At 42.7% G+C, this 27758-nt stretch overlaps 1 protein-coding gene across 2 annotated transcripts in view; it reads left to right on the top strand.

Annotated features, from left to right (window-relative positions):
• Positions 1-26204, top strand: part of Tox3 (TOX high mobility group box family member 3) — a 103386-nt gene extending 77182 nt beyond the window's left edge. Inside the window, exons 3-7 of one of the 2 annotated variants that reach the window (XM_050119795.1) lie at positions 1853-2104; positions 13635-13904; positions 17951-18178; positions 19805-19885; positions 24247-26204. In XM_050119795.1, the coding sequence (XP_049975752.1) occupies positions 1853-2104; positions 13635-13904; positions 17951-18178; positions 19805-19885; positions 24247-25002 (1587 nt within the window). In that variant the 3' untranslated portion in view covers positions 25003-26204. Of the gene's footprint in view, positions 1-1849; positions 2105-13634; positions 13905-17950; positions 18179-19804; positions 19886-24246 lie in introns of both variants that reach the window. The other variant, XM_050119794.1, reaches the window with a different exon arrangement.
• Positions 26205-27758: the final 1554 nt, after the last annotated feature.

The following is a 27758-nucleotide window of genomic DNA, read 5'->3' as shown; positions in this document are numbered from 1 at the left end:
GTTTGAAATTCACACATTAGCGCCATGTTTTCTCTCTGTGTCGTGATTACTCTGACCATTTTTAAAGTACTTTAAATATTTATTGAAATAATATTTCAAGTGTTAATTACAGTGGTAATGAAAACAGCCAAATGCCACATATCAAGAATGAGTGTTTATCCGTATTGTTAATGTGATATGTTAGATTTCATTAAGCAGTAATGGAGTAGCAAATGAGTCACAAATTACAGTTGCATCTGTTACTAGACCACATTAGTGCCAAAATAACAGCGAACGCAGCCATAGGGTTACGTTCATTAGCCAACCGCGTTTGTGGCCAATTCATCCCTTTGTTGCTAAGAACGCAGGGTATCACAGTAAGAGGCTGACATTGCGGGGGAGGTATCCTTGCAAGAATGCCCATGTCAGAGTATCAAATGCTTCATTCTGGCTCTAAAATGCTTTATGAGGTTGCAGTGGTTTTGCATTTATTGAGTCTACCAAGGTCCTCAAGGTGGCCACTTGCCCTGCTATCTCTTCCTTTGGTTCATGAACTCTTTCCTTTGGTGAGGTGCAAATAATGCTTCTGTTTGAACCCCACCCCTACGTGGACCTTGCTTCTCTATCCCTTTCAGGTAGTAGTTATTCTATAGCATCGTAATTAAGAGTTTGAAGAATGATGATTTCAGCTCTTAATTAGCTCTCTTTATCAATAATAGCAGAGTCCGATTACCCCATGCCAGTTCAGTCTTTCAAATACTATTAATAATAGATGAACTGCATCTGTGACCCTCTTAGCTAGGAATACAAAAAAGATATCTGAACATCCCCCCCAAATCCCGTACCTCACCAAAATGTAGGTGTATATATGTATATATAGTTATAATAATCCTGGATCTTTGTTCTCTTCCCTCCCCACGTGAACTACATGGTACAAGAAAGATGTTTCATGTAGTTGGAATGCAAGGCAGCCCTGATAATCCTCCAAAGACCCCACTTTAAAGCACAGCCTGTACGAACATCAGTACCGTTCATTAAAAACAACACGCTAAGATTTCCATAGGTTCTAAAACATAGCATTATCTAAGTGACTAGACAGAGCCCATATGCTTGGTGTAGCTCTGTCAGTATGGCTTTGCACTCTCCGGGTAGTCTTTAGAAGCTGCAGCCTGATAGATGGTGTTCCTATAAATGCATATGGAAATGTTCATGCGAAAGGACACACCATTCTCCTTATAGTTTCAATAAAAGCACCGGCATCTTTTAATATGAGCCACAACAGTCCTGACAGAAACCGTTGCATGAGACAATAACAATCTCCATACAGGCATTTATTCCACTTGGGAATACGCCAATAAAGGAAAATTTAAAAGCCAAACCACAAATTTAATATTACTTGTTTTATAGGTTGTGGCAGAAAGTAAACATGTGTAACGTTCACTTCTGGGTTAATGCTGTGTGTGCGTGCGTGCCACAAAATCGCTGGCGTTTTATGAAGCATGTGGATCGCGGAAGCGATTTGAGCTGTTTCGCTCACATATCAATAAAGTGGCAATTTGTTATATAGCCAAATCTAATGTCGCCGATGCTCCAGCTAACAACAAAGACAGATGTTGCTAATTAAGTACGCATTAAAAAACTGTTAATACTGATACTCCATTAAAACCATATGATAATGAGACTTAAATCTTTAATCAGAATGATCAGCAAAACTTTATATATGGAAATATGTATTTAAATGTTTTCATCTGAGAAATAAATATTTGGGCTAGATATGTAATGTTTTCACGGGAAGTCTCTCTTCGTCTCTCTGAGGAGGGATAAACACAGGAACCGCATGTGAGGGTGTCTGCATTTTGTTTCCTTCCAGCAGACATTCCACACACCAAGCCTTGGGGATGAAGAGTTTGAAATTCCACCAATCACGCCTCCTCCGGAGTCGGACCCCACCCTGGGCATGCCTGACGTACTGCTACCCTTTCAGGCTCTCAGCGATCCGTTGCCTTCCCAGGGAAATGAGTTCACACCCCAGTTTCCCCCACAAAGCCTGGATCTTCCTTCCATTACCATCTCAAGAAATCTGGTGGAGCAAGATGGCGTCCTGCATAGCAATGGGCTGCAGATGGTAAGCAAGCCACCTGTTACCTGTGACTGCTCTTTATCCGCTTGTCCTCACGCGGCGAGGACCTGAGGGGCTGTGTTCACAAATAATGCCGGGTCTGATGATGGGCACTTGGATTATACTCTGCTCACCCGTTAGACATAGGGAGTACTAGGTTACTACCTTCTGGTATTGGGTGATTGACAGCCATAGACTATGGCCAAGAAGAGTCATCCCATAGGAAATGAACTTTAGGGAGGCTGCTCACTGCTTTGAAGCTAGCTGATCTTCTCCTGCCTTTGTTTCAGTGGGGAGGTGAGCTGGTAGTTTACTCAGGCGAGCCTTTAAATGTGCAAGCCTGTCTTATGTGCCCAGGGTTTTCAAACTTGAGTGAAAGCATAATGTGTATGATACATAGTTTGTTCTCCTCTTGAATCAAACACCAAACTGTGATACAGAAGACAGGGGAAGGTCTGCTTGTGACCAGCAGAGGAAAAGACGGCCTGAGTTACTGTGTGAAAGGTACCTAATTGTGTTATTCATTGTCACAAACGTCGAATAAGACACTCCAGAGAGCAAAGATTACTAAGGCGATAATTTTATTTCTGTTTTTCTTAGTGTGCAATTATAGTCAGCAATCACCAGAGTAAATCTGCTTAAGTATTTTACACTCTTCTGCTGGGATTGTGTCTTTGTATTTCAGCACAGTTCACAGTGCATTTGTGCCTGTAGAGGTAAGGTACTAACCAGGCATCTTAAAACAAGATTAATAGTGTATAGGGCCCCTTTCTTTAAAACCCTGATAAAACGAGACAGATGTGTTGGTATAACAAAAACAAATCCTACTGCTTGTTTACATATTTCTCTGTGCTGTAGCGATGTTTATTGGTTTCATTTTTAATTCCCCAGATAACAGCGTATGATTGCGAAATATGTAGTGGATTAACAGTGCAAAGATTCAGTGTGCTTTCTGAAATGTAAGATTACTTTCCCAAATAGGATTTCGGCAATATAATTTTCTTTGCCTGTGATCTTTTGTGTTTGAGCTAAACCGAAGGTTTTCATTTTTACTTTTTTTTTTTTGGTCAGGGAAGAATGCAGTGAGCAGGCAGGAAATAGTCATTAAGTATTCATAAATGTTCCCTGACATCACAGATAATTGTTTCCTGTGGACTTTCTTACATTTTTGTCCCTTTGATACAGAACGGAGGGTTCTATCTTCCTCTACGGTCTAGCTTGTAATGTACTTGGAAAATAATAAAGATAAAAAGGGTGTTTAGTCACCAAGGGGGTTTACTGTGGCTGGCCATAGTCAGAGATGCTCAGCCAGGCTCATTCAAGTTGCAGAAATACTTAAAAAGATCATATAATATATGTTAAAATGTGTACTTTATTAAATTGGTAAATATTTATTAGTAATATAAGAATCTGCCTTTAAATTAAACATCTGATGAATTACCTTGCCTCAGAGCTGTAAAACTTGTTATTGCTGCTATAAAAAAGTGTAAAGGAGGCATTTTGACTATGAAATTTCATTTCATGGTCAATTGAATTTCCTATATTGGAAAGAACTAAAGATGGAATCATAAAATAATTATGATATTCACATACACTTAAAGACAATGCCTTCCCGGGCTGCCGCTGGAATCAAGGACTCAATTTTTAATGCTTTCTTTGTATGTATGGCTAATCATTAAAGCAGTTCAATTATTCCATTGATTTTTTTTTTTAAAGTATTGGTACTTTAAGTACAGGCGCTTGTGTTTACATGGACCTCATCACGGCCATGGGTACTGGTTTGAAGTTCCGCTCAACCCGAATGCTATTTATTTTGGCTTGAAGCAAACTAATCTTGTTGGAAATTCTAGTAGAATTTCACCTTGAAAAATGTCATGGGGTTTTAAATCACAAATGTTGGGAAAAATAAAATGTACCAGGACAGAATTATGATGAATACAATGTGTCGTAGGCTTTGTTCTGTAGACTCCTGGCATGTTCACCTGTAAACTTGAATTCAGAATCGCCAGAGGCATGGCTAAAAATAGGTTATGTCAAGGTTCCTCTCTATCTCCCTCCGGGTACTGAGTTGCTGGCTACATCATAATACTCTACAGAAGCCTCTTCGGAGATTTCCAGTAGGAAGGTCAACACAGAAATAATAAATAATACTGTATATATATATATATATACAGTGTATATATATATATATATATACACCCAGCGTCCCAGTGCACGTGGGATAGTCCATACCTTATGCAATTAACACGTTTTATTATCCAAAAGAATATGGCTGTCTGTGCGGGATTGCTATGGTGAATTAAGTCTATCGTATAAGAAGAAAAGCCAGTTTGTTTATGTCACATCGCACCAGCTTTTCCTCAGAGCTCCATCGCCTTTGCTTTAGGGAGACTGACAGTTTGTCACTGGGCTGATCAGCGGCATTATTGCTGGCAGCAAGCACAACACGGTTCTCTTCCTAAAATTTGTGCCATTATATTTAAAAACAGAGAGCCAGAGCGAAGAGGAAGAGAGTAAGGAGAATGCTGTGATTAGCATTCCCGTTTCAGAGTATGCAAATCCCCCTCTGCTATTCAAAAGAGAACTGCTGAAAAACCGAAGGTCCCTGCATTTGGAGCTTCAAAGGAGAACCTTGATTTGCTTGTGGGGGGCACGGAGGTTTTAAAACAGGATGTGGTTGGGGAGATCGAAAGCAACAGTAGATTTTACTTAAAAAATTTGTTACCTTTAAGCATTACTGTCAGTTTGGCTGATCATCTGGAAGTTATTTTAATCTACAAAAGATTGCAGTTCTGAAAACCGACAATGAAGCTCCAAAGGTTTTCTCTCTCTCTCTCTCTTTTTTTTTTCCTGTAACACCTCTCCATAATCTGCCCAGCCTGCTGAGTAGCACCGACATCAGTAGTACATCAATTTCAGAAAGTGGATTATTTTTACTAGACAGCTATTGTGACATATTGGGTCAGTCATAAATGAAAGATATTCATGCAAGCATGCAATACTTGTAATGAAGTCTCACTCTGACCTTCTGTATGATTGATTCTGTAATTTAGTTTTCTCAGGCAGTGCCTGAAATGAAATGAAATCATGTTGAACAAGTTTTGAATACCCACAGTGCACCAGGAGAAGAAAAATCTGCAGCCCCAGAGGCTTGAGAGAGAGCAGATGAACGATTTATCTCTATGCTATTATAGCCTTTGCCAGCATTCAACATTTCTTTTTCTTTTTTCCCCCCCTCTTTTTTTTTTTTTTTTTCTTATTTGGCTTAAGTACTTAATTCTGCAGGTAGCTGTAAATGGGAAAATAAAATGCTGTTCAGATTTAAAATGACAGGACAGGAGTATGTGCAGGGGGCTGATAAAATACCTTGAATAGAACTGACCTTTCATGTAGCTGAAAGTTACTGGGGGATTCATTCTCATAATTACCATATAGATTATTTTTATTTCTGTCCTGCAATGAAACATTTCGGAGAGCAGTACTGCTGATTGAATGAAAATTGAACTTGTTAACATTCCTTTCAGCTTAGTCTGTTGTACATAACAGAAGGTTAGCTTTGATGAATTTCAAAATTCGCTTTGATATCTGCGAAACAGAAAGTGAAGTAATTGTCTCTAGTTTGATATTTTGTAGGCCACCCCCACCCCAAAAGAGAATTTATAAAACACACTGATAATTCACACACGTTTTCTGCCTTCCTGTGTAGAGGGTCTGCGTGTTCTGTTTGATGTTGCTTTTGGATTTATTTGTGATAGCATGTGTGTGTGTGAAAGAGAGAGAGAGAGAGAGAGAGAGAGAGAGAGAGAGAGAGAGAGAGAGGAAGAGAGAGAAGAGAGAACATGGTGTGTTGGTGCTGTAGCGAGCGCATCAGAGGTGGTGGTCGAAAATTGAGAAGGGGGGGGTAAAGGAAGCACATTTGAGTGTGGAGTGTCTAGATAAGTTCAGGAGAGAGAGAAAAGGCTGTGGAAGGACTCAGGCGGAGTCTGAGCACTTCACATGCAAATATGCTTAACCTGCAGTTCAGGGAGATAGTATTTATGATCAGAAAAGTGGGAGTTTATCGCAGTGTGACGTATTTTACAAGTTTTTCTTTCTTTACACAGTCGGCATGGTTCTAATTTTGATTAAGTTATTTTTGTTTCTATGAAATGATTTTCCTGCTCTCTTATACTTTCAAAGGAAAAAAAAAGCTTACATTCAAAGAAATAGCCCACTACCAATTAATACATTGTTTTTAGTAATGTCGCTTAATGTGTTACAGATAAAACAGTTATTTCATGGGTCATTAATGTGTTTAATGTGTGGAACGTTCTATTAAAACAAGCCCTTATTATTATTATGAACATGTTCATTGCCATTGTCAACAGAGGCTGTGCCGCTGAATTCCATAGGATGGTTACCGCTCAGCCATCGGGGACTGGCGAGTTCTCATACAGATTGAATGATTGCTGTGCCTGTGTATTTTAAGTCAGGTTGCTGTCAAAACCATTTACACTGTTAGTTAACAATGAAAAAGAAGCAAATCCCTCACTTTCAGTGGGCAAGGCCTCCACTAAGCCAAGTCTGAATTACGAAATCCAAGCCCATTAACCACTAGCAAAAGCTAGCACCTACTAAGCACTGTGGGCGATTAATTATCAGAAATGGATTATATTATTACTTACAGCATTGTTTGTTTTACAATCAGTGCATCCTCTCTAGAGTATCAAAACTCACAGTCTGAATGCCTAGAGATGGTTACATCAAAGACACCTTTCACGTAGTTTGCTCTGTTGGACTGACTGCCAAATACACCAGACACATTCCCTCCTGTCGCCCTTCTCAGTAGAACAGGTAGCCTCAAACCACCCGATGCTTGAAATATTCTTTCTGCTTGGCCTGTAGATATCCTGGCCCTCTCACGGGTCTTAAGGTCAGAGTCAGGGTTATCTAGAAAAGCAGGCACGTGCTCACACGCAACCGACTTGGTGAGTTTTGAAGGGAGCTCTTCTTCAACAGTGACACGGTCACCTTAGTCCCATGTGTCTTCTCTGGAGTTTCTGTCTTTTATAGTTGTCTCCAGACCTTGTCAGTCAGTGCTGGGGGACTACAGAGGCGCCATCTTAGAAAGTCCAGGCTCCTAGATACAGCCTGACGTGGTGGCACAGTATGTGTTGGAGGGAGGTCACTCTGGGTGCTGGTCCCAGATCCTGACTGCCGCAGCACTTGACAGATTGCCACCACCCCCTCCCCTCCCAAGACTCTAGAAGCTCCAGGAAGGCAGGGAGCTCGCCTGCTGCTACTTATTGGCATGGGGGGCTGGCCTGGGTCTGGGGCTGTCTCATCTCTCCAGTATCTGAATGAAGGGAGGGAAGGGCGGGGAAAGCGTATTTGTTCGTTATAAGGCATACTTGACAGCTACTCCAAATCAAAGGGAAGGAAACTTAGGGAATAAACAGTTGGAAAGCTGGGATTCCTCCTAATATAGGAAATAATCATGGCGCTGACTCTGCTAAGACCAAGAAGCATCATGGCGATGTGAGTGACAAGCCATTGAGTGCTTGATAACAAACTGGGAGCTTTCATTTTTGCGGAGAAACTGCTAATTAAAATGAGATGATTCTGTATAAAATTCCCCATGGGTAAATCATAAACATGAGATCACGTATGAGATCATAAACCTGAGAGTCGCGATTAAGGAACATTGACCAATGCAGATACTTTGAATGGAAGTTGGTGGAATGGGGGTTGGAGTGATGACTCAGCGCTTAGCTCATACTGCTCTTGCCAAAGAGCCGAATTTGGTCCCTTTTTCCTCCACACTTACATTGGGTGGCTCCCAACCACCTCTAATTCCAATTCCAGGGGAATGATTGCCTCTGGCTTCCATAGGCACCTGTACTCATGTGGCTGTACCCCCCCCCCCACAGCACACACATACACACACACACACACACACACACACACACACACCTGAGCATAGAAAAGTAAATATTAGAAATACAATTGGTCGAATAGGAGTCTGTGATTCTTGCTGGCTTGCTTAGTGGCGTCTGCTACATGGTCTAGGGATTGGAAGTATTACTGGGTAAGCATAACTGTTTGCATGATTGTTGTTAATTTATAAATAAGATTTTAACATGGCTATAGGACATGACTGAATAATTGAGCATAAAATTGCTTTCCTATATTTCTTATTTGCAGCTACTCTGGTATTTTTAATACAATGTAATATTTATTACAGATAATTGTTTAATTATTCCAGTTCTCGGGAAATATTGATTAAAAACTGCCTCGGTGAAAATCTATTTAGTCGCGCTCTCTCATATTTGGGTTTTTTGCTTCTTAATTGGATGTTGTCCTCCAGTGTGAAAACCTGATGTTGGGTTGTTAGAGAGAAAATTTCCTCGACACCGCAAGAAGAAGGCACGTAAATACATTTGCATATGAAATTTAAAATGCCTCTTATGATGAGATCAACCCAGACGGGAGGAAGCTTTATTTAATGACTACAAGAGACAGAAAAATAATATGTAATATTTAAAGGAAAAATAAAAGTAAAGGCCTATAGTTTACATTTGGGAAGAAATGCTAGTGGGAATATTTCTCTCTGCCGAGATGAACTCTGCTCAGTACTCAAGTATAAAAAGGATTTCAATATGAAGGAGATTCGAGTTTTCCTGGATCAGGCAATAAGAGCACACTGTACAGACCTGCCCCCGCCCCTGCCCCTAGTCCTATATGCATTTGTGATCATGGTTGTGTAGTGGGGACTTACATGGTCAGGAAGGTTTTTCTCAGTGGTCTTTTGGTGTTGGTAAGTCAAAGAGAAAATCGTGTTGGGAGATAATGTTTCTTATACACCTTTCCTTTGTCTCTACATAAAGGAAAGCAGACCTTGGGCTGTAAACTTAGGCAGCTCTCAGGGTTCATAGACCGCAGGTTATCTGGTGTTTGACTCAGCACCTATGGGCTGAGTCTTTCATTATTTTAGCGATGAGATGTTTCTAAAATTGTCCACATGTTAACAGTTCGATTTGGGGTCAGAAAAGATGGCTCAGTGGTTAAGATTGTCTGCTGCTCTTGCAGAGGACTGGAATTTGGTTCTCAGCACCCACAGTAGATTACAAACTCACAAAAGCTTGTAACTAGAGCTTCAGGGGATCCAGTGCCCTCTTCTGGCCTGCCCAGGTACCTGTGCTCATGTGTGCATAGCTAAACACACATGCCTGCGTGCACACACACAGTTTAAATAAAATGCAGTTAAATGTTTAATATTTAATAATAGGCAGGGCTTTGGGCAAACTAAGGAAACATGGAACTACGTCCAGAAATGGCCATTGATTAAGCTTCTTGTTTAAAAATGAAGAGACCCTTTGACCAAATGTAGGGAGGAGCAACCCTCATAGCAGCGACCCTTTTGTTGGGGCCATGTAGATGTGTGGTACTCCCAGGCCCAGAGATGGCCAGCAATACTTGTCCATGAAAGATCATGAGGACCCAAGTCTGCCCATCCCCAGTGACCTTCTACAGTTGGATGTTAATCCTTGAGTTCTCTTCAGATGCTGATTGGCTGGTTACCTGAACATTTTGTGCCTTAGCTCTTGGGACTTTTTGTGAAGGAAATATCCTGTTATCTCTCTACCTTGTCTCCTCTGGCCCTTTGCCATCTGTCCACTCCTGTCCTGTTTTTCCTCCCCTGACTAATTCTGCCCCCAGCACCTGTGACACTCTGTACTGTCACCCTCAACTTGCACATGAAGCTCCCTTGGCTTGGATCATGAGTTTTTCTCAAGTGTTGAATGAACACATTGACCTATTGTTATGGTCCTTGCTTAATGTGAGTGAGATCCTAGGTTTGAACCCAGAACCACAAATACAAAATTAAATAAACAGATGAACAAATGAATAAATAAATGTAAGGGTGCCTACCATTCAAATCGTGTAGCTTACAGAGGTCTCTTCCATTCCGGGTCTTACTTTGCCTGTGTAAATTGACTGCTGAAAGGTCTTTCAAGACTTAATTTTACAGAGAGGAAATGATTTATAAAATCCAGTTATGTTTCTTTGGGCTTTGGTTTTGGTTATTTGTTACCTTGTTATTCCTACTGGGAAAAGCTGTGAGGTCTTCTGGAGAAGAACATACGATGCTTTTGTCCCTTGCTTGGTTACAGTAAACATATGACGTGCCATCTTCACGTCTGTAGGATGTTTCAAAGAATCATGTTTGACTGGTTTTAGTTTCCAAAGATTGAGAATGGGTGCCCGTTAGATGGAAAAGGAACTGACATTCTTTGGGAAAAATATTAGGGAGTCCTAAGAACTCCCTATATCTTTTAAAGATTACTTCTTTAATAGAAAATGATGGGAACTGATGAGTTCAAGTGCTTCTGAGCAATTGTTAATGGGTGGCCCTACAGAAGCTTGAACCTCTGTGCTGTAAAATCTGTAGTGTAGTCTATAGGCAATATGTCCATTCATCTTAATGATAGTCCTCCAACATAGGAAGCTGTGACAGGGTGACCGTGAGCCATGAGGAATATTGGCACATTCCGATGAGTAGATTTTGTGAATGGGAGTTTCCTTGAATGTATTCCAGAGAGTTGCTGATATCTTGTCCTTTGGGAAATATAAAGGATGGGAGAATGGGGTTGACAACTTTCTGGGTCCGGAGACTTTATTTTGGCAAAGCCTTGGCCTTGCCACCAATATTCCTCACAATAATTCCCCAACTGCAGGTGAGCACTGCCTTTGTAAATGAAATATAATAAGAGGACCCAGTTTAGAAAGCAAATGGACAGTGGGGGTAGAAAGCCTGGGGTCCATTCTCTTTCTTTCTGCTGGCACATCTGCCCTTAGGGTAGCATGGCTCATAGGACCCCATTTTTCTATTGAGCAAGAGTCACCAGTCAGCGAGGAGTGACCCATGGACTCACCCATGTCTGTCTAAGGACTGAAACAGTATTAGTACCCAGTCCCAGGGGTTAAATGAGGAAACACATGCTGAGGTTAGCCCAGATCACAGCATCCAGGAAACACCCAGAGAGGGTTCCTTACCAGTCAGTCCCCCATCAGGAGAGCCCCAGAGCAGCCAGCTCCATAATAAAGGTATGAGTGACAGGTGACCTCTGTCTGGAGGGCTTGGTTCTTGGCTGCCATTTTGCTGATGAGAATCCATCCGCAATGCTGTGTTTAGTGGCCAGCCAGTAAGCACCTATCTGGGCTGATTTTGGCAGGCCTTGGAACAATGAGAGTCAGGTCACTCCTCTGTGGAGGCTGAAGCCTTATACTCAGACTTAGTTAACATGATCATGCCAGTTAACTGTGGCATTATTGCCCAGTCAAAATTAAATGTATTTAAGTATATACTCTGGAAGTTGCTTTGTGACAGCTTTAAAAGGTTCAGCGGTAAATCTGAAAAGATTAAGAAAACATCCCAGAAGATATTAAAATAACATGAATCAATAAAATATGACTAAGAGTAGAAGTAAATGAACAATGGTAGAACCTCAAAAGAACATGAAAGACTGGACAGTAGCTCGGATTTCTGGGGGAGAATGTCTTTTAACCCCAACACGTTGAAGACAGAGTCAAAGAGGAATAGATGTTTGGGACTAGCCTTGGTTACATATTAATTTTGAGGTCCACCTGGACTACAATGAGACCCTGTTTCAAACAAAATGAAACAAAATCAGGAGTTCACAGCCAGCCTTGGCTACGTTTAAAGCCACCCTGGGCTACACGAGACCTTGTTTCAAACAAAACAAAAATTATTAAACTTTGACTTAATCTTTTGTGCTCTCTTCTACTCTGTTTTGCCCGAGTCGTGTTTTAGTTTCCACTTGTTTTGTTTGTTGTGTTTATATTTATGTATTTATATTTCTGAGAAAAAGTTAAGACCTCTTCTTGTTGCTCCAATCCCCCCCCCTCTCTTTCTTTCTTCTTTTCTTTATTCATTTATTATGTACACAATATTCTGTCTGTATGCCTGAAGGCCAGAAGAGGGCACCAGACCCCATTACAGATGGTTGTGAGCCACCATGTAGTTGCTGGGAATTGAACTCAGGACCTTTGGAAGAGCAGGCAATGCTCTTAACCTCTGAGCCATCTCTCCAGCCCCTCCAATCCTCTCTTATAGTGTGACCATTATTAACAGTTAAGGTTACTTTTTAAAACATAAAAAGGGACTTTCTACAGTTATACCCAGTTTATCTTTTCCCATCTTGGATGCCACTCTAGCTCAATAGACACTCCCTGGAAGTGATTTTGTCCCCCATAAGCATTTCTACAGGGGAGGGGGGCTGCTAACTTCTAGTGGGTGGAGGCTGAGGATGTTGCAGAGGTACCCCAGAACCCAGAGGACAAAGCCGACACCTCCAGTTACCTGGTCCAGCGTGTCAGTAGAGCCGAGATTGAGAAACCCAGCCTTAGCTCAGTACACACCAGTCTGAATCCCTGCTTTCAAAAGCTTCCTAATGTTCTGTAGCATGGTGAGGTCATCATTTATGCAGCCAGTTTTCTGTGACATGGCTTCTTGCTTAGTGGCAGGAAGACTGTGTAATTGAGACTGCTCAATGTAGCTACTGACAATTCCTTTGCTTATTTTAGAAGGAAAAAAAAAAAGCCTTACCAGAAAGAATCCAAAGAGGAACAGGAAGGAAACCTTAACCTTGTCTATAAAGTGAGATTCTAGGTCCCTGGGAGTCAGGAGAATTAGGTTTTAGTAAAATCAAAAGCTCACTGCAAATGACAAGTCTGAAAGAAGTGGCCAGAAAGGCATGTCTTTATTTCGCTTTCTTTGGTATTAAAAAGGAAGGAAATAGAACAAGGCAGCAATAGCCTTAATGGTTTTACGTAACTCCCCAAACAAGGAAGGCTACTTCTGAAGCCAGGGAAATAATTTTCACAGATAACTAATGTTGACGGGGATGTCCCCACCTGCTAGTCCCGAATATTTTTAGAAGTATTAGGACATTAAATCATGGTTGGTTATCCAAAGTAAACAAAAACAAAGTGGGTTTAAATGAAAGGCCTGGTGTGGGAGCCAAGACACTGAATGACTTCCAAATGCCCTTGGCCATGTAATTCGGAACCACGATGACCCTGGTTAGCATGCCTACACAGAAGGGATTCTCTATGCTGAGAGAATCTGTTCTTTGAAACCACAGCTCCATGTCTCACTGGTCACTCTCTGCTGGGAATTTACATTTCCACAATGGTACATCAGAGGATGGGTCCTCCTCACACACAGTGGGCTAGAGGGTCATGGGACCACTGCTGGGTGTGAGAAGGACGCAGACTCATTGCTGAACCCCTAGAGGGTTGGTCTCCTTTGGAAAACTGTTTTAAGGAAGGTCATCCAAGGACCGGCTTACAGCAAGACAGCTGGGTTGCATCTTCGCGTTTTGTGCTTCTGAATTTTCATCTTTGTGGCGTGTATCTAAACGTCTTGTCAAAGCTGCAGTGGCTCTGACCCACCTACATAGCCGCTAGCCTTGCAAGGTCATTGCTGTTTGGGAAAACTAAACTCCTTTCCCCTTCGCTCTTCTCTTTGTAGGATCAGAGCCACACACAAGTGTCACAGTACCGCCAGGATCCCTCCATGATCATGAGGTCCATTGTCCACATGACCGATGCTGCTCGCTCTGGGATCATGCCTCCTGCCCAGCTGACCACCATCAACCAGTCTCAGCTCAGTGCGCAGCTGGGCTTGAATTTGGGAGGGGCCAATGTGCCCCACACATCTCCTTCCCCTCCAGCAAGCAAATCGGCCACTCCTTCCCCTTCCAGCTCCATCAACGAGGAGGATGTTGATGAAGCAAACAGAGTAAGTCAGAGGTGGCCTGGTATGGAGCCTAGCGGACAGTTGAGCCAGTGACTGCTTATATTACAGATCACATTCATGGTACCACCTTTTTCTTCATGCATTTGGAGAGACCTTTCAATTGGTGGTGGTTCAAGTTTTGGGGGTCTGTTGATGTTGTTTTATTCACATAACTTTTGGGGAAAGGGTCCTGGAACAGAAGTTGGGAGACCAGGTTTCCAAGAGCTATAAGACAAATCCCTTAAGTCTTTATAGGCTTAACTGTTCTGTTCTGCAAATGAGGGCCTATACTCCGTTTCCAGATACTCTAGACACTTCGGGAATTCAAAAGTGCTCAGGTTCTGTTGCTGATATGAGCAAGTTTCATCCCTTTGTTGGCAGGCCCCATTTCAGTAGTGCCGTATCTCAGGGAGGGCCGCTTGGTGGGTTTGACTTATTCTGTGTCTTTGCTTTTGCCATGGAGAATGCACTTTTCAGTACACACAGATTGCAGGTGTGACTTCTCTGGGTGCCCAAACGACGGGTAACACCAATGAAAATGAGCACTGTGATAGTACACATTATGTGTGCTTACCCATTACGCTTTTACTGATGGTGCGTTCTCGACCTATTCTGTGTGTGTCGGTTTTCTTGGTTTTAGTGGTGTACAGATTTTTAAGAAGTGGGGGTGGTGGGTGTGCAAGGCTCTGAGCTCAAACCCTGCACCACTGAAAGAAAAAGAAAAAGAAAGAAAGGAAAAAGAAAGCAATGTTGCCCAAAGGACTCCTCTTCTGGTTCTGAATACCAACGTTAAGACTAGCTCTCGGTGTGATTAGTGGCATAAGAGATGCCACCAAGTGTGCAGAGATTTTAATCACTTCTGTTTGGGATAGTGAATTAAGGAAGACTTTATTAAGGAAATTGTATTTGAATTAGGTCTGGGAGGATGCATAAAGGTTTGTGAGCCAGAGGAGAGGGGCCAGCATTCTGTATGTCCATTTATGAGTGCCGTGAAGTTTGATATAGGAAAGGACAGGAAGAGAAGAAATGGCTTGGGCGTGTGGTGGCGTAGTGATTGAAGAGTGATCCTTTGTACACAGGGATGACGTCATCGGACTGATGCTTTAGAAGAAGCACTTTGGCCTTCTGTGGAACACAGTGCACAATGAGGCCAGGAGAAAAAGGAGATGAGTGAGGAGAGACTGTTATGCTTGCTTGCTTGCTTGTTCTCATCCGAGGAGAGAATGGGCATGGCATAGCAGGTTAATGAGGGGTGCTGGTGGGGTGGGGTACTACAGTGGAAACGATAAAGTGGATTTTGGTCTGAGAGCCAGCGTAGATGGGTTTGGCCTGCAGTGGGGGGAGTTCGAGGTGCTTACATTTGAGACTAGACCCCAGTCCTTTGGAGTTGGAACTTTGGAGTTGGGGACCACGTGTCAGACAACGTAAGGAGTAAGTCACGGCCGGAACTCTGAGTATCGTTATCTTAACTAGCAAAGGGAAGGAGAGGAGCTAGAGAAGACCGAGAGATGAGGAGAAGAGGAGGGAAGCCAGAATGATACTGCAGAAGGCGCAGGGATTTAAAGTGGGGGGGTTGGTTATACAGTGTCCCATCAGCACCCAGCCGAGCACAGACCTGACTGGTGCAGAGTTAGTGATATGCTTCTTCATGGAGGCTTGACTGTGGTGGGATAGAGGCACAGGCTGTGACTGCTTAGCCAGGTAAGTCTGTCTTTTCATGGCCAGCTGGAATCCTTCCCTCCACTTGCATGCACTCAGGTCCTGTATCTAACAGAAATTGTCCAGAAGACCGCTCCCTGCCTTACTCCATTTTAAGTGAGGGTCTGGGTTTATGTGGAGACTAAGAATCCAATTTGTTAGATTTTAGTCCAGTTAGCTGAGAAAGGAGGATTCAAGAAATCACCATATCACTTTTTGGTGGAGGTATTTTTCTAGCATTCTCAGCCTTTTGAAGTCAGCTATATAAGAGGTTTCGTTTTGTTTTATTTTGGGTTTTTTTTTTTTTTTTTTTTTTGAGGCTGTATCCTGATGCGTTGTTTAAACTGTGGGAGTCTCCATTTCTAGTTTGGTCTTAGAAAGCAATGATGGCTAGGACAAATTGTAATTGTACTTTGCCAAGAGAGGCCTCAGAACCTGCCAACTTTTGAATATGGCTCTACAGAGGACATGATCCAGCTCTCCTCACAGAGGAAGAGCTGCATGGGAAATCCGCATACTGTTAGTACCAGCACTGCCAGACTTTGCTCTGGGAAGGAAATAAACTTGACTCCATTGGAAGCTGCCTTGCTTTACCCTTGCTGCACTGAAAGAAAATCCGGCTTCCATAAAGTGCCCAACTGAAAGATGTCTGCTTCCCCAGCAAGCTTTAGGTCATTGGGTAGAATTAAGCAAGTCTCGCTTATTCTGAAAATTTAGAAAAAAGATTATGGAGTCTACAGAATTATCAAACTAACTGTGTAAGTTATGGGGACTGGTCTTTTAGTAGGAAGGGAAGCGAATCCGTTTGTATTGCTTTATAGATGTGGCTGTCACTCAAAAACGGTACAGTCTGGAAGGCAGCCAGTGGTTCTCAAAGGTTTAAATATTCAGCGTTCTCCAAGAAAAGTTACTGTTTATTCTGTTCCTCCCTAAGAATTTATAGTAACTGAATTAAATCCCAAATGACCCCCATTTAGAAAGTTCTAAAACTCTTGTAATATCTGAATTAAGATTTGAGATAGTTAAAACCTAATCTTTTAGTAACTTGGATCAGTTATTGTTCATCGGGTCCAACCCTGGCTTTTAAACAGATTTTTGCCAAACACGTGAGGATTCTTGATGAAACTAAGCACAGACGATGTCTTTACTGTGCTTGCCCTGGGATCTAGGCCTGAGATAGCCTTCACCAGTGGCTATGATGTGGTCAATAAGAAGCCGGTGATAGAACCTGCAGGGAAAGCTGGGTGGTCAAGAGCACTTGCTCTTGCAGAGGACCTGGGTTCGGTTCCTAGCACCCACATGACTGCTCACAACCTTCTGTAACTCCCGTTCCGGGGACCCAGTGCCCTCTTCTGGCTCCCATGAGCAGTGCGTGTATGTGGCGGGTAAACCTACATGCAGGTAAAACACCCATACGTGTTAAATAAAAATAAGCAAGTAAATAAACAGCGGCTGATAGCCGCAGATGAGCACCAAGTGTGTCTGTGTATACATTTGGATGTCTACCCACGTCACACGTAGGGTTCTAATTTGAGAGTCCATACTGTGGCCATGTCTCTGTAGTGCTGTTGGGTTCAGGGTTGCTTACCTTGTATAATGAGTAGCTTTCTTGTAGCTCCCCGTTAGTCTTGGTGATCGTACATATCAGCTGGTGTTCTTTTACACGCTGTTAATGTTACGAAGCATATTCATTTCTTTCGTAGCGCTAGTTAAAGTGACATTTTTTTATTTCTCGTTATCTTGTCCTTTAGGAAGTTACTGTTTTAGAAAATAAAGGTGACCTTTCCTCTTATTGCGCAAGTGTAGTGATTACAGCTAATTTCTGTTTGCACGTCCAGAGGCTCGTTAGCACAGCAACCTTCTTGTAAAAAAGGGAAAAAAAAATCAGCCATACAAAAATCAATTCTGACCAGTCATACAGATGGCACGTAACTGTGGCAGGGGACCTTGTTTAAAATATCGGAATATGATCCACATCCAAGACGTTATTAGGTTTTCTTTCTAACCGCTCTGACTGAACTGTTGTGCTCATGCGTGTGTGTGCAGCATTGTATATAGATAGCGTAGCCTGGTGCAGAGTGTTCTGGCTTTCATTACTCATAATTACCATGGAAAGCATATGTTGCGAATATACTGAAGCTACTTCCGGGTCTCATTAATCAGTGTTCTAAATGCTAATCTCGGCTGTCCAGTTAACTCTAAGCAAGTTCGCCCCTCCCCCGCCTTTGGTGGTGATTCATCTGTTGATGGTTCTTAACAAAACCTTCAAAGAGCAACCGTGGCTTGGAGTAAGTCTTGCTGCATTCTCTGCAAGTTCATTGCAGGCAGTGAATTCTCTTCCTGCTTTACAGGCCATTGGAGAGAAAAGAACGGCCCCAGATGCTGGCAAGAAGCCCAAGACTCCAAAGAAAAAGAAAAAGAAAGATCCCAATGAGCCTCAGAAGCCAGTGTCAGCATATGCCCTGTTTTTCAGAGACACACAGGCTGCAATTAAAGGTCAAAACCCCAATGCAACCTTTGGAGAGGTCTCAAAAATTGTAGCATCTATGTGGGACAGCCTTGGAGAGGAGCAAAAGCAGGTAAGGCAAGCGTCCATCATGGGCAAATATTTAAAAAGCTACCAGATTATTTCCCACGTTTGATGCGATTGCTTCTTAAGAAAGCCCGTCTGTCTAAGCTATGAACTAAAACACACGCAGATAAATGCAAACAGCTCTACTTACATTGATTTCTAGTCGACTTATGGGTACATGTTCAAAATTTGCTCACAGAAGACTTGGAAAAAATCCGGGCAATAGCCTGCAAGCCTAAACTTTTGATGATAATCTTTTCATTTTAAATAATGTGGAATTTTCCCCTTTGTTCAGAAAGGGCCCTACAGAGGGATTAGATCCATCCTGCTTGCCTTCCCATTGATCATCGTTCTGAACCCTCATGCTATCCCGGTGTGTTTCTAGACTTTGAAGCTGCCTCTGCACGTCTCATTATTGTCACTGGGCATTTGAAATTTTATTCCAAGTTCATTTTTTAAACTAGGTAGTTGCGAGAGGTATTCAAAGATTAGCCATGCTGGTGGGAGAGATACTTCCTCAGGGGCCTGTTCCCCTCTTCGGCTCCTCAACACAAATGAAGGGAAGAATGGAGTCCTTTGGAGTTGGTCCTCCCCTGCTTGCATAAAACTCCAATTACCTTTAACAGGACTTTTATGTACCTGTGGAAGAATAGACTTCTATCAGGGCTAAAACAGAGCGATTGCTTCAGAAGGGAGGAGTGGAGAAACGCACACCATGACCTCCTTGTTAGCGTGTTCGGGGCAGTGGCGCGACTACTGAATGTGCCTGTTTGTTTGCCATACACAGTGCATTCTGTCCCCCAAATACAATTGTAAGGAACCAGGAGACTGCACCGCAAACTCACCATATTCTAAAGAAAGGGTTTTACTTGGTTCTAAAGGCCAGCCATCAGACTATTTAAGAAAAATGAAGCCCAAATCTTGTGTAACATTCCAGTACTGAGTAAACTCCCTTATCTCTGCCCGCCAGTCTTCCATCTTTTATTATTTACGGCTTCTACTTCTCTTTGTGTCTCCAAAAGAAGCCCAGGATTGAGATGCCTCCATCTTTTCACTTTTGTCTAATGAAAAAAGTTGTGTGTGTGTGTGTGTATGTATGTATTATGTATGTGCATGTATGTTTAGTTTGTGCCAGAGACCACAGCATGTGTGTAGAGGTCAGGGCCGGCTTTCAGGACGCATTCTCTCCTTCCCGTGTATGGGTTCCAAAGACTGGGCTCTGTCAGGGTGAGCAGGAGACGCCTCTACCGGCTGAGCCATCTTATCAGCCCCCAGAGTTTGTCAATAAAGCTCTGATTTGATGCAGTTTAGGAGGACCTGTGGGGAGAAACCTAGTTTTACTAGAATTTGAGGCATTTGTTGGTGCTTGTTCATAGCCTAGCGTGAAGCTTCCAATAGCAACTTGAGATCATTCTCCCTTTCAACTGTAAACGCTAAACTTGGGCTTGGGTGTAGGTGACAGGGCTTGTTACTTCAGTGTGTGTGCGTGTGTGTGTGAAACATTTGAAAAATCAAAGCCAGGGAGACCAGGTTTTTAGGTGAGGTCTGTTTATGTGACCTAATTTGTGCAGCAGGTTTATAGCTAAGAATTTATAGCCTGAGGGTGGTGCTAATTGTGGTCTCATTTTAATAGGTATATAAAAGGAAAACAGAAGCTGCCAAGAAAGAGTACTTGAAGGCCCTGGCTGCCTACCGGGCCAGCCTGGTTTCTAAGGTAAGCCTGCTGCAGTGTGGGAGCCATCCTTGTGTGCTGGAAACTTCCATGTGGCTCCCTAAGAGTTTTCCATTAGACACTGTTCACCTGATGGTGTGAACAACAGGAGCTCCTGTAAGCTGCCGAGGCCGAATTACTGCTGACCGGTTTGCTGTTCTTTCTGTTTGTGTTTGTTCCCATATAGATACCTTTTAAACAGCCCCTTGTGCTTCCCCTGTGTCAGGAGTTGGACCTGGGTTAAGGTCCCCCGTGTGTATCTGGAGGTGTGCTTGTCAGGCATCTCTGAACCTACCATAAGTTCTCTGGTGGTTACATTATCGTAATCAGCACTGGTGCATTTTTGGCCATTTGTTTCACATCATATAAATAAATAAGTCTCATGATTATTTAAAATAAAATCATGTTCCAAGTACTAAGACACAAAGTATATGCATTATGCATAGAATATACAGTGATGTATTTTAAAAGGCACTAATATTCCAGAGCAGCTCTCTTCTTGGTCATTATTCCCTTGATCCAAAAGGAATGTGTACTCTCTCTGTCTGTCTGTCTGTCTGTCTATCTATCTATCTATCTATCTATCTATCTATCTATCTATCTTTATCATCGTTATTATTCATCCGTCATCATCATTATGTCTGTCAATCTTCCTATCATTATCAATCAGTCTAACTATCATCATCATTATCTGTATGTATATATGTATCTACCCCCTACATACATACAGACACACACACACACACACACACACACACAATCTACTATCTATCTGGCAGTCCTAGTGATTGAACCTAGAACCTCACACACACACACCAAGCAAGCACTCTACTGCTGGAATCCCACCACCAGACCTAAGCCTCTATATTATTTTACCAATTAGTTACTGAGGTGTATTGCCTTTCTAGAATTGAGAAGGGTTCTGGGGTAAACAGTTCAGACTAGCGGGCTTTCGCACTGGACTCCTCTCTTCTAAGAAGCCAGTTCCATTTCATCCTTATTGTTCTCTCAAGTCCATAAGGCCTCAAAGCCACGTTGAAAGGGCTTCCTCCCTTTCTTCTCTTGTTCACCCGAGCTGTTTCTTCTTTGTATGACGAGCCACCACTGGCAGCTCTGCTGAATGAGATCAACAGAGGGCCTCTCGCCTTTGTTGACGGCTCTCAGGACACTTCCCACTTCATTAGAGAGAAATCGTTTATCAGGGCAATAGCGAAACCTCTTCCCTGAGATTCTGGAAGATGCACACAGGCAAATACACTGAGTCTGAACTCAGGTGTGCAGTGGATGGAGAGTAGGCTCCATGGGCTATGGGCATTGGGGTGTATGCAAGCACATAAAGGTATGGTTGATTAGCAGGTGGGTAAAACAGCAGTGTGTGCTTCTCAAGTGGGCGAGTCTGCCTTTGGTTTGCCCAGAGGTGAGGATGGGTGACCCTCGTGAGTGAGAGTTGTCAGCAAGTGACCATGTGTGAGTTTAAACAGAGAATCACTGTCTGAAAGGGAAATAGCAAGTACAACTAGGATCTGTGACCGACTTAGAAGGGATAACTTAAAATATTGGGACCAGAGTTTCCAAATGTACTTTAATGACCCTTCACCAAAAGAATTTCAAAAGGATAAATTTAAAGTTCAGTTTCGAGCAAGGAACTCAGGACCGTGAGGGGTGCACCCACACACTGAGACAATGGGGATGTTCTATCGGGAACTCACCAAGGCCAGCTGGCCTGGGTCTGAAAAAGCCTGGGTTAAAACCGGTCTTGCTGAACATAGCGGACAATGAGGACTACTGAGAACTCAAGAACAATGGCAATGGGTTTTTGATCCTACTGCACGTATTGGCTTTGTGGGAGCCTAGGCAGTTTGGATGCTCACCGTACTAGACCTGGATGGAGGTGGGTGGTCCTCGGACTTCCCATAGGGCAGGGAACCCTGATTACTCTTTGGGCTGACGAGGGAGGGGGACTTGTTTGGGGGAGGGGGAGGGAAAGGGGAGACGGCTGGGGGGAAGAGACAGAAATCTTAAAGAAAGAGAGAGAGAGAGAGAGAGAGAGAGAGAGAGAGAGAGAGAGAGAAAGAGAAAGAAAAGTTAAAAAATAAATAAAATCCTCAAAAAAAATAAAGTTCAGTTTACTTTCTTAAATTTGGTAAATGATGTTCACAAGGACCTAGGATTTACAGTTAGACAGCTGGAAAGGAATTAAGTAATAGGTGAGGTCCGAGTTCAGAAGAATTTCAGCCTGGACCAAGGAGTGAAGTAGTCAATGACACGGTGGCCTCCCGGGAGGCAGTATCCAGTGGTACAGAGGGTACTCTTTGGAAGAATTGACTGTTTGTGGGAAATGACGAGTTGAAGACTACCAGACTTGCCTTCATGGTGAGGATGGATGCAAACCAAGTCCTGGTAGTAAGAGACGCTGGTTCATGAGAATTTGGAGGCATGAGATCTTGGTCTTCGAATATAAGGGCTGCAATGAAAGAGACTGGCAATGGGTTTGAATATTCCTCTAGAATGTGTGCCTCTGTGTGCAGAGCCCAGGACCCCCCACCCCAGTCCATAAATCTAATGTCTACCGAATTTAAATCTTCACAGAAGTTACTAGAAGCGTACAATTAGATTTTCAGGAATTAAATTAGGCAGGCACCTCCACAGTCACCAGCCCTGCTTCATTTACCACTGAAGTGTCACCACCTTAAGGCTCCCTGATGCCATTGTCCAGTGTTAACAGTTGTCATACAGTTTCCTCCTGAAAACTAGCCTGGTGGTTTTTAAATACCAGAGTACACGTGGGTTACATTATGAAACCGTGTGTATTCTTTTTAGTGAGTCCTCTAACAAATTCTAAAGCTAATTTTGCGTATCTATAGCATCCCCTAAGCCTTTAGGGCCCTCCAGTAACATTCAGTCACACTGGGCCTTTATACCAGAGAGTGCTGCCCACCTAAGGGTGTTGCTTCACAGTGGTCTGTCAAACCAGAGCCATCAGCTACACTGGGTGACTCTGTGTGAGGCCTTTCCCACGTTCCTTCCAGGAGCAGAATTTTACAAGTCTGAGTCACAAAAATGCACAAGTAAATATTTAAAATCATCAAAGATGTCTGATGATACGTGATTGTACCACAGTGTTCTCTACTACCCGTCCCCCCCCCCCGCCCATTTCAAAGAACAAACCCAAAGGATGGGGAAATAGCTCAGTGGTGGTGTACCTGCCTAGCTGGCCCCATCAGCACCACCAAAAACAAGTCAAGTCAAGAAAAGTAGAACAATACTGATTTTATGAAAAACAAAGGGTAAATCTGTTTTTAAGGTGAAATATTCCAGCCACTTCTGCTGTGTAAAAGAATTTATTTTTGCAGAAGTGTGTGTTTTGGACACAAAATGGAATCGCTCTATCAGCATTGTTTACTGGGTTATAGCATTATATGAAGTTTTAAAGCTCTCTCTTCATGTGTGACTTCATTGGTAAATTCTGGGGACCTTTGGAAATATTTGTTGAACCCAAAACACTTCTAACATCACGAGAGGCTTCTATTTGGGGTCTTTGAAGACTGTAGCTATGTTTTCTTGTGTTTGAGTGGATACTCTGGAAAATGGTTATGCAAATGGGGTCTTGACATTGTCTAGGAATTTGGTCTCTCGTGGTGTTTGTTGTTAGTCGATACAGGCTGAATGCAGAGTGTACAAGTTGGTTCTCCTGTCATACCTTCTACACATGTTCAGTACCACATGATGCTATGTTGTCGAAGGGGAACTGAGAAATACATGAGCGGGTAAACATGCTCCAGTATCTGGAGATGTCCATTGGTCGAGATGTAATCCATTGTCTTTCCACGTGTGTTGCTTTAATGGTTAGAATGATGGAGAACTGTTGCTTCTAGACTGTGTGTCAGTTATCTTTTACCCCAGTTAATGCTGTGTAACAAACAGTCACAAACCCGGGTAACATACAAAGATAAGCGATATCAGAGAAAGCCAGGTAGCTGGCTGGTCCTTCAGATGGAGTCCTGTCTTCTGTCTGGTTGGATGCGGACAGTGGGCTGTGAGACAGGACCGCAGATCTGTCTTTCTGTGATAGCTCTAGGTATAGAGAGTGAGAGCAAGGGGGTGCTGTCCCTTAGGGCACCAACATGGAACTGGAATAGTTTCACTCTCATCCCGTTCCGGTAACCAAGCAAAGACACCACACCAGCAAAGGCTCACTGTGGAGCAGAGCAGATTTGACTCTGCCTGCAGGAAGTGCTTAAACAGTCACATGACAAAGGCCATGGAGACCAAGCAGCTTGAATAGTGGTGGCTATTTTCTGAGTCAGTTTATCGTATATATTTGTAGATTTTAACATTCTGGAACTTTATCCCTGTCTGTGCAGGCTGCTGCTGAATCAGCGGAGGCCCAGACCATCCGTTCTGTTCAGCAGACTCTGGCATCGACCAACTTGACGTCATCCCTCCTTCTGAACACACCACTGTCTCAGCACGGGACAGTCCCAGCCTCACCTCAGACTCTCCCACAGTCGCTCCCCAGGTCCATCGCTCCCAAACCCTTAACCATGAGACTGCCCATGAGCCAGATTGTCACATCAGTAACCATCGCAGCCAACATGCCCGCGAACATTGGGGCTCCACTGATAAGCTCCATGGGGACGACCATGGTTGGCTCCGCAGCCTCCACCCAGGTGAGTCCTTCAGTGCAAACCCAGCAGCATCAGCTACAGCTGCAGCAGCAGCAACAGCAGCAGCAACAACAGCAACAGCAGATGCAGCAGATGCAACAGCAGCAGTTGCAGCAACACCAAATGCATCAGCAGATTCAGCAGCAGATGCAACAGCAGCATTTCCAGCACCACATGCAGCAGCACCTGCAGCAGCAGCAGCAGCAGCATCTCCAGCAGCAGATCAGCCAACAACAGCTGCAGCAGCAGCTGCAGCAGCATCTTCAGCTGCAGCAACTGCAGCACATGCAGCACCAGTCTCAGCCTTCTCCCCGGCAGCACTCCCCGGTCACCTCCCAGATCACATCCCCCATCCCTGCCATCGGCAGCCCCCAGCCAGCCTCTCAGCAGCACCAGCCTCAAATCCAGTCGCAGACACAGACTCAAGTATTACCGCAGGTCAGTATTTTCTAAGGCGCGCGGCACACGGATTTGAGTGCACCGAGGAGAGAGGCAGAGGAGGGAAGGTGTGCGGACTGGAACTTGTAAGCTGACTCCCGTTATGCAGCAATGTGTAACAGATCAAACGGTCCTCTCAAGTGTCTATTAGATAGGCAATAAGAACTGCAGTGTAGCTGGGAAGCATCTTTTAGCTGACTGTACATCCCTTTGTTTTTAAACAAGAAAGCTGCGCTCTGTCTGTCATGTGCTGCCTTTTTTAATTTATTCAGGCTATACCTACAATATGTGAATCAAACCATTCAATGAATCTCGGACATCCTGATGACTGTAAACTGGCCTTTCCGAGTCATAGAGAGAAACAATGGCCTTATTTCTCCAGAAGGGAGTGAACCACGCTTCCAGGCTGTTTGAACTTCTGAAGCCCTAAAATAAATACTAAGTACAAAGCACAGTTGTAACTACCTGAAATATGAAGATCCTGTTTCATACAAACATTTGTATGATGTGAATAGTTGATGGCATTTTTTTGTCATGAAAAAAAAATAATGTAAATCACAGACTTTTGCCAAAGCTCTTATTTTTTTTCTAAATCTCTCCAGAAAAAAAAATGCAAGCGATTAGATTCAATTATTGACTTATTTACTTACTTCTCATTTGTATCCATGACTTCTCTGACTCCAGCCACAGTAGATGTTGTGAAGGATATCCATGGCCACCGTTAGCCCGTTACGTTCATTCCAATTAGAAGAAATGTGAATACTATATTATGTGTTTTGAGTGACAAGTTTCAAAAAAATAAAAACACTGTATTTTTAAAAGGGAAATGCACTTAAATGAAACAGTTATTACAAAAGTTAAGATTTAAAAAGAAAAAGCAAGAGTTTTTATTATGATGTAATACCAGTAGAATATTGAATATTTAAAAGGCACACTACATCTGAAATAATCAATGTAAATATTTTCTTTCCGAGTTGTAAGTTTTCATATCATGTGTTGTAAAGTTTTTCCTAAACCAGGCTTTAACGTAAACACTGGTGACATACACCACACACTGCTACATTGCTTATTGTGTTTTTATGCTGTTTTATACTTTTTTATGAGTTATGATAGCAGCAATTAAGTTGTTTGTATTTTGCTTAACTAAAACAAAATGCTTTTATCTTGCTATAGAATAAACACATTTCAGTAAAATCTGTGGACTGTATTTTGATGCAACAACAAGGACACTGTTCACTTTTCAAATAAAATGGAATGTCAAATTTTACTTTTGGTCCCTTGAATACATTAAGATGGGGAACATGGTACCAACCAGTCCTGCTTGAGCGGAGCACTGTCCTCCATTTTCATCTGGACACACAATATTCATGACCAAGAATTCGGATTTTACAGCCAAACACCAGGGCCCTCAAAAAAAGATGGGAACTGTTTGGGTTTGGGTTTTTTTTTTTTTTTGTAATTATATTTTTGTTGATACGTAAATGTGATACAAATTATTTCCATATAAAATACAGGTAAGATACAAATATATTTATGTAAGGGGAAAAGCAATTGTCTTCTGTTCAGGGCTAGCACTGGCTGCCATTGTACTGTTATTTCTATTAAAATGAATGGTTGGTCCTCATTTTGAGGCCAAAATAAGGATTTCGGTGCCCATTTCCCCCCTTTCCCTCCGCTCCGTGGTGGCTTCTCCCTGAGCTGTGTGACCAGGATCCCCAATTGTCTTGCATGATTAATTACAGCATCTGTCCTGTCTGTAGCTGTAATGAAGAGGTCTTGATAAAAATTGCAAATTACCACTGGCAACAGTCTTAAACTGCTTATGATAAAATGAAAATGAAAACCAGCAGTGTCAGCCCTGACTGGAATCCTAACCTGGAAAGGGAGCATGTGCACGGCAGCCTCCGTTGCTACTGTGTGCAAGACGTTCAGAAATAATAGAATGTGGATTCCTCCAAGTTGTTGTACTTCAAAGATTATTTACTGTATGTTGTGGGTTATGAATAATGAATTTTTCTTTCAATATTTCATAATCCTCTCACACTCTGTATTATGTACAAATATTGAACAGCGAGAGATTCTGATTATAAATTTATAGGCTTCTTGCTGTAGAAAAATTTATGTCTAAATTGAAGCTTTTCATAAGATGTATTAGTTGACAGGTATCAGTGTTCAAACAGTCCTAGAAAGATGCCTGACCGCATCTACAAGGGCCCAGTTGTGCTCCACCAAGCAATGAGCTGCCTGCCGGAGACCCATCAGGGCCAAAGCCAGTGCTCAGAGCCTCTCTGAATGGAAATCAACATTACATAGCAATAAGAACCATTTGATATTCTGTTGTGGGACCTTTAGACAAATGCCTTCAAAATTAATTGCTAGACTACATGTGACAGTAATTGTGTCTTAGTTCTATAATTGTCATTTTGAAAACCCATGAAGTATTGCTGGGGAAAAAAATGTCGCCAGTGATGAGCCTTAATTGCACGCGAAGTCTGTTTGCAACTGTTTCCGTTTGAGGCAGGTGTCGCCGCAGCTACTGCAGGAGCTTTTTTTCCCTATAAATCTTAGATTTTTATCACATTTCGTCAAATTATATAAAGCTACTGATGGTCCGTTCCAGGGGAAGAAAAAGATAGTTTAATTACTACAGTTAGAAAATTAATCACCAGGCAAAACTGTGTATTGAAAACATCAAAAGCCTGGGATGGTGTAATGAGTCCCCCACTCTCGTTACCAACTTGTTTTAATCAGGCTTCACAATATGACTGCTC

This window comes from Alexandromys fortis, unplaced genomic scaffold (assembly GCF_014885135.2).
Source record: "Alexandromys fortis isolate MF-2015 unplaced genomic scaffold, M_Fortis_MF-2015_v1.1 scaffold_178, whole genome shotgun sequence".
Classification (NCBI taxonomy): Eukaryota; Metazoa; Chordata; class Mammalia; order Rodentia; family Cricetidae; genus Alexandromys; species Alexandromys fortis.
Note: the sequence above shows the minus strand (reverse complement) of the source record. Positions and strands in the feature narration are given on the sequence as shown.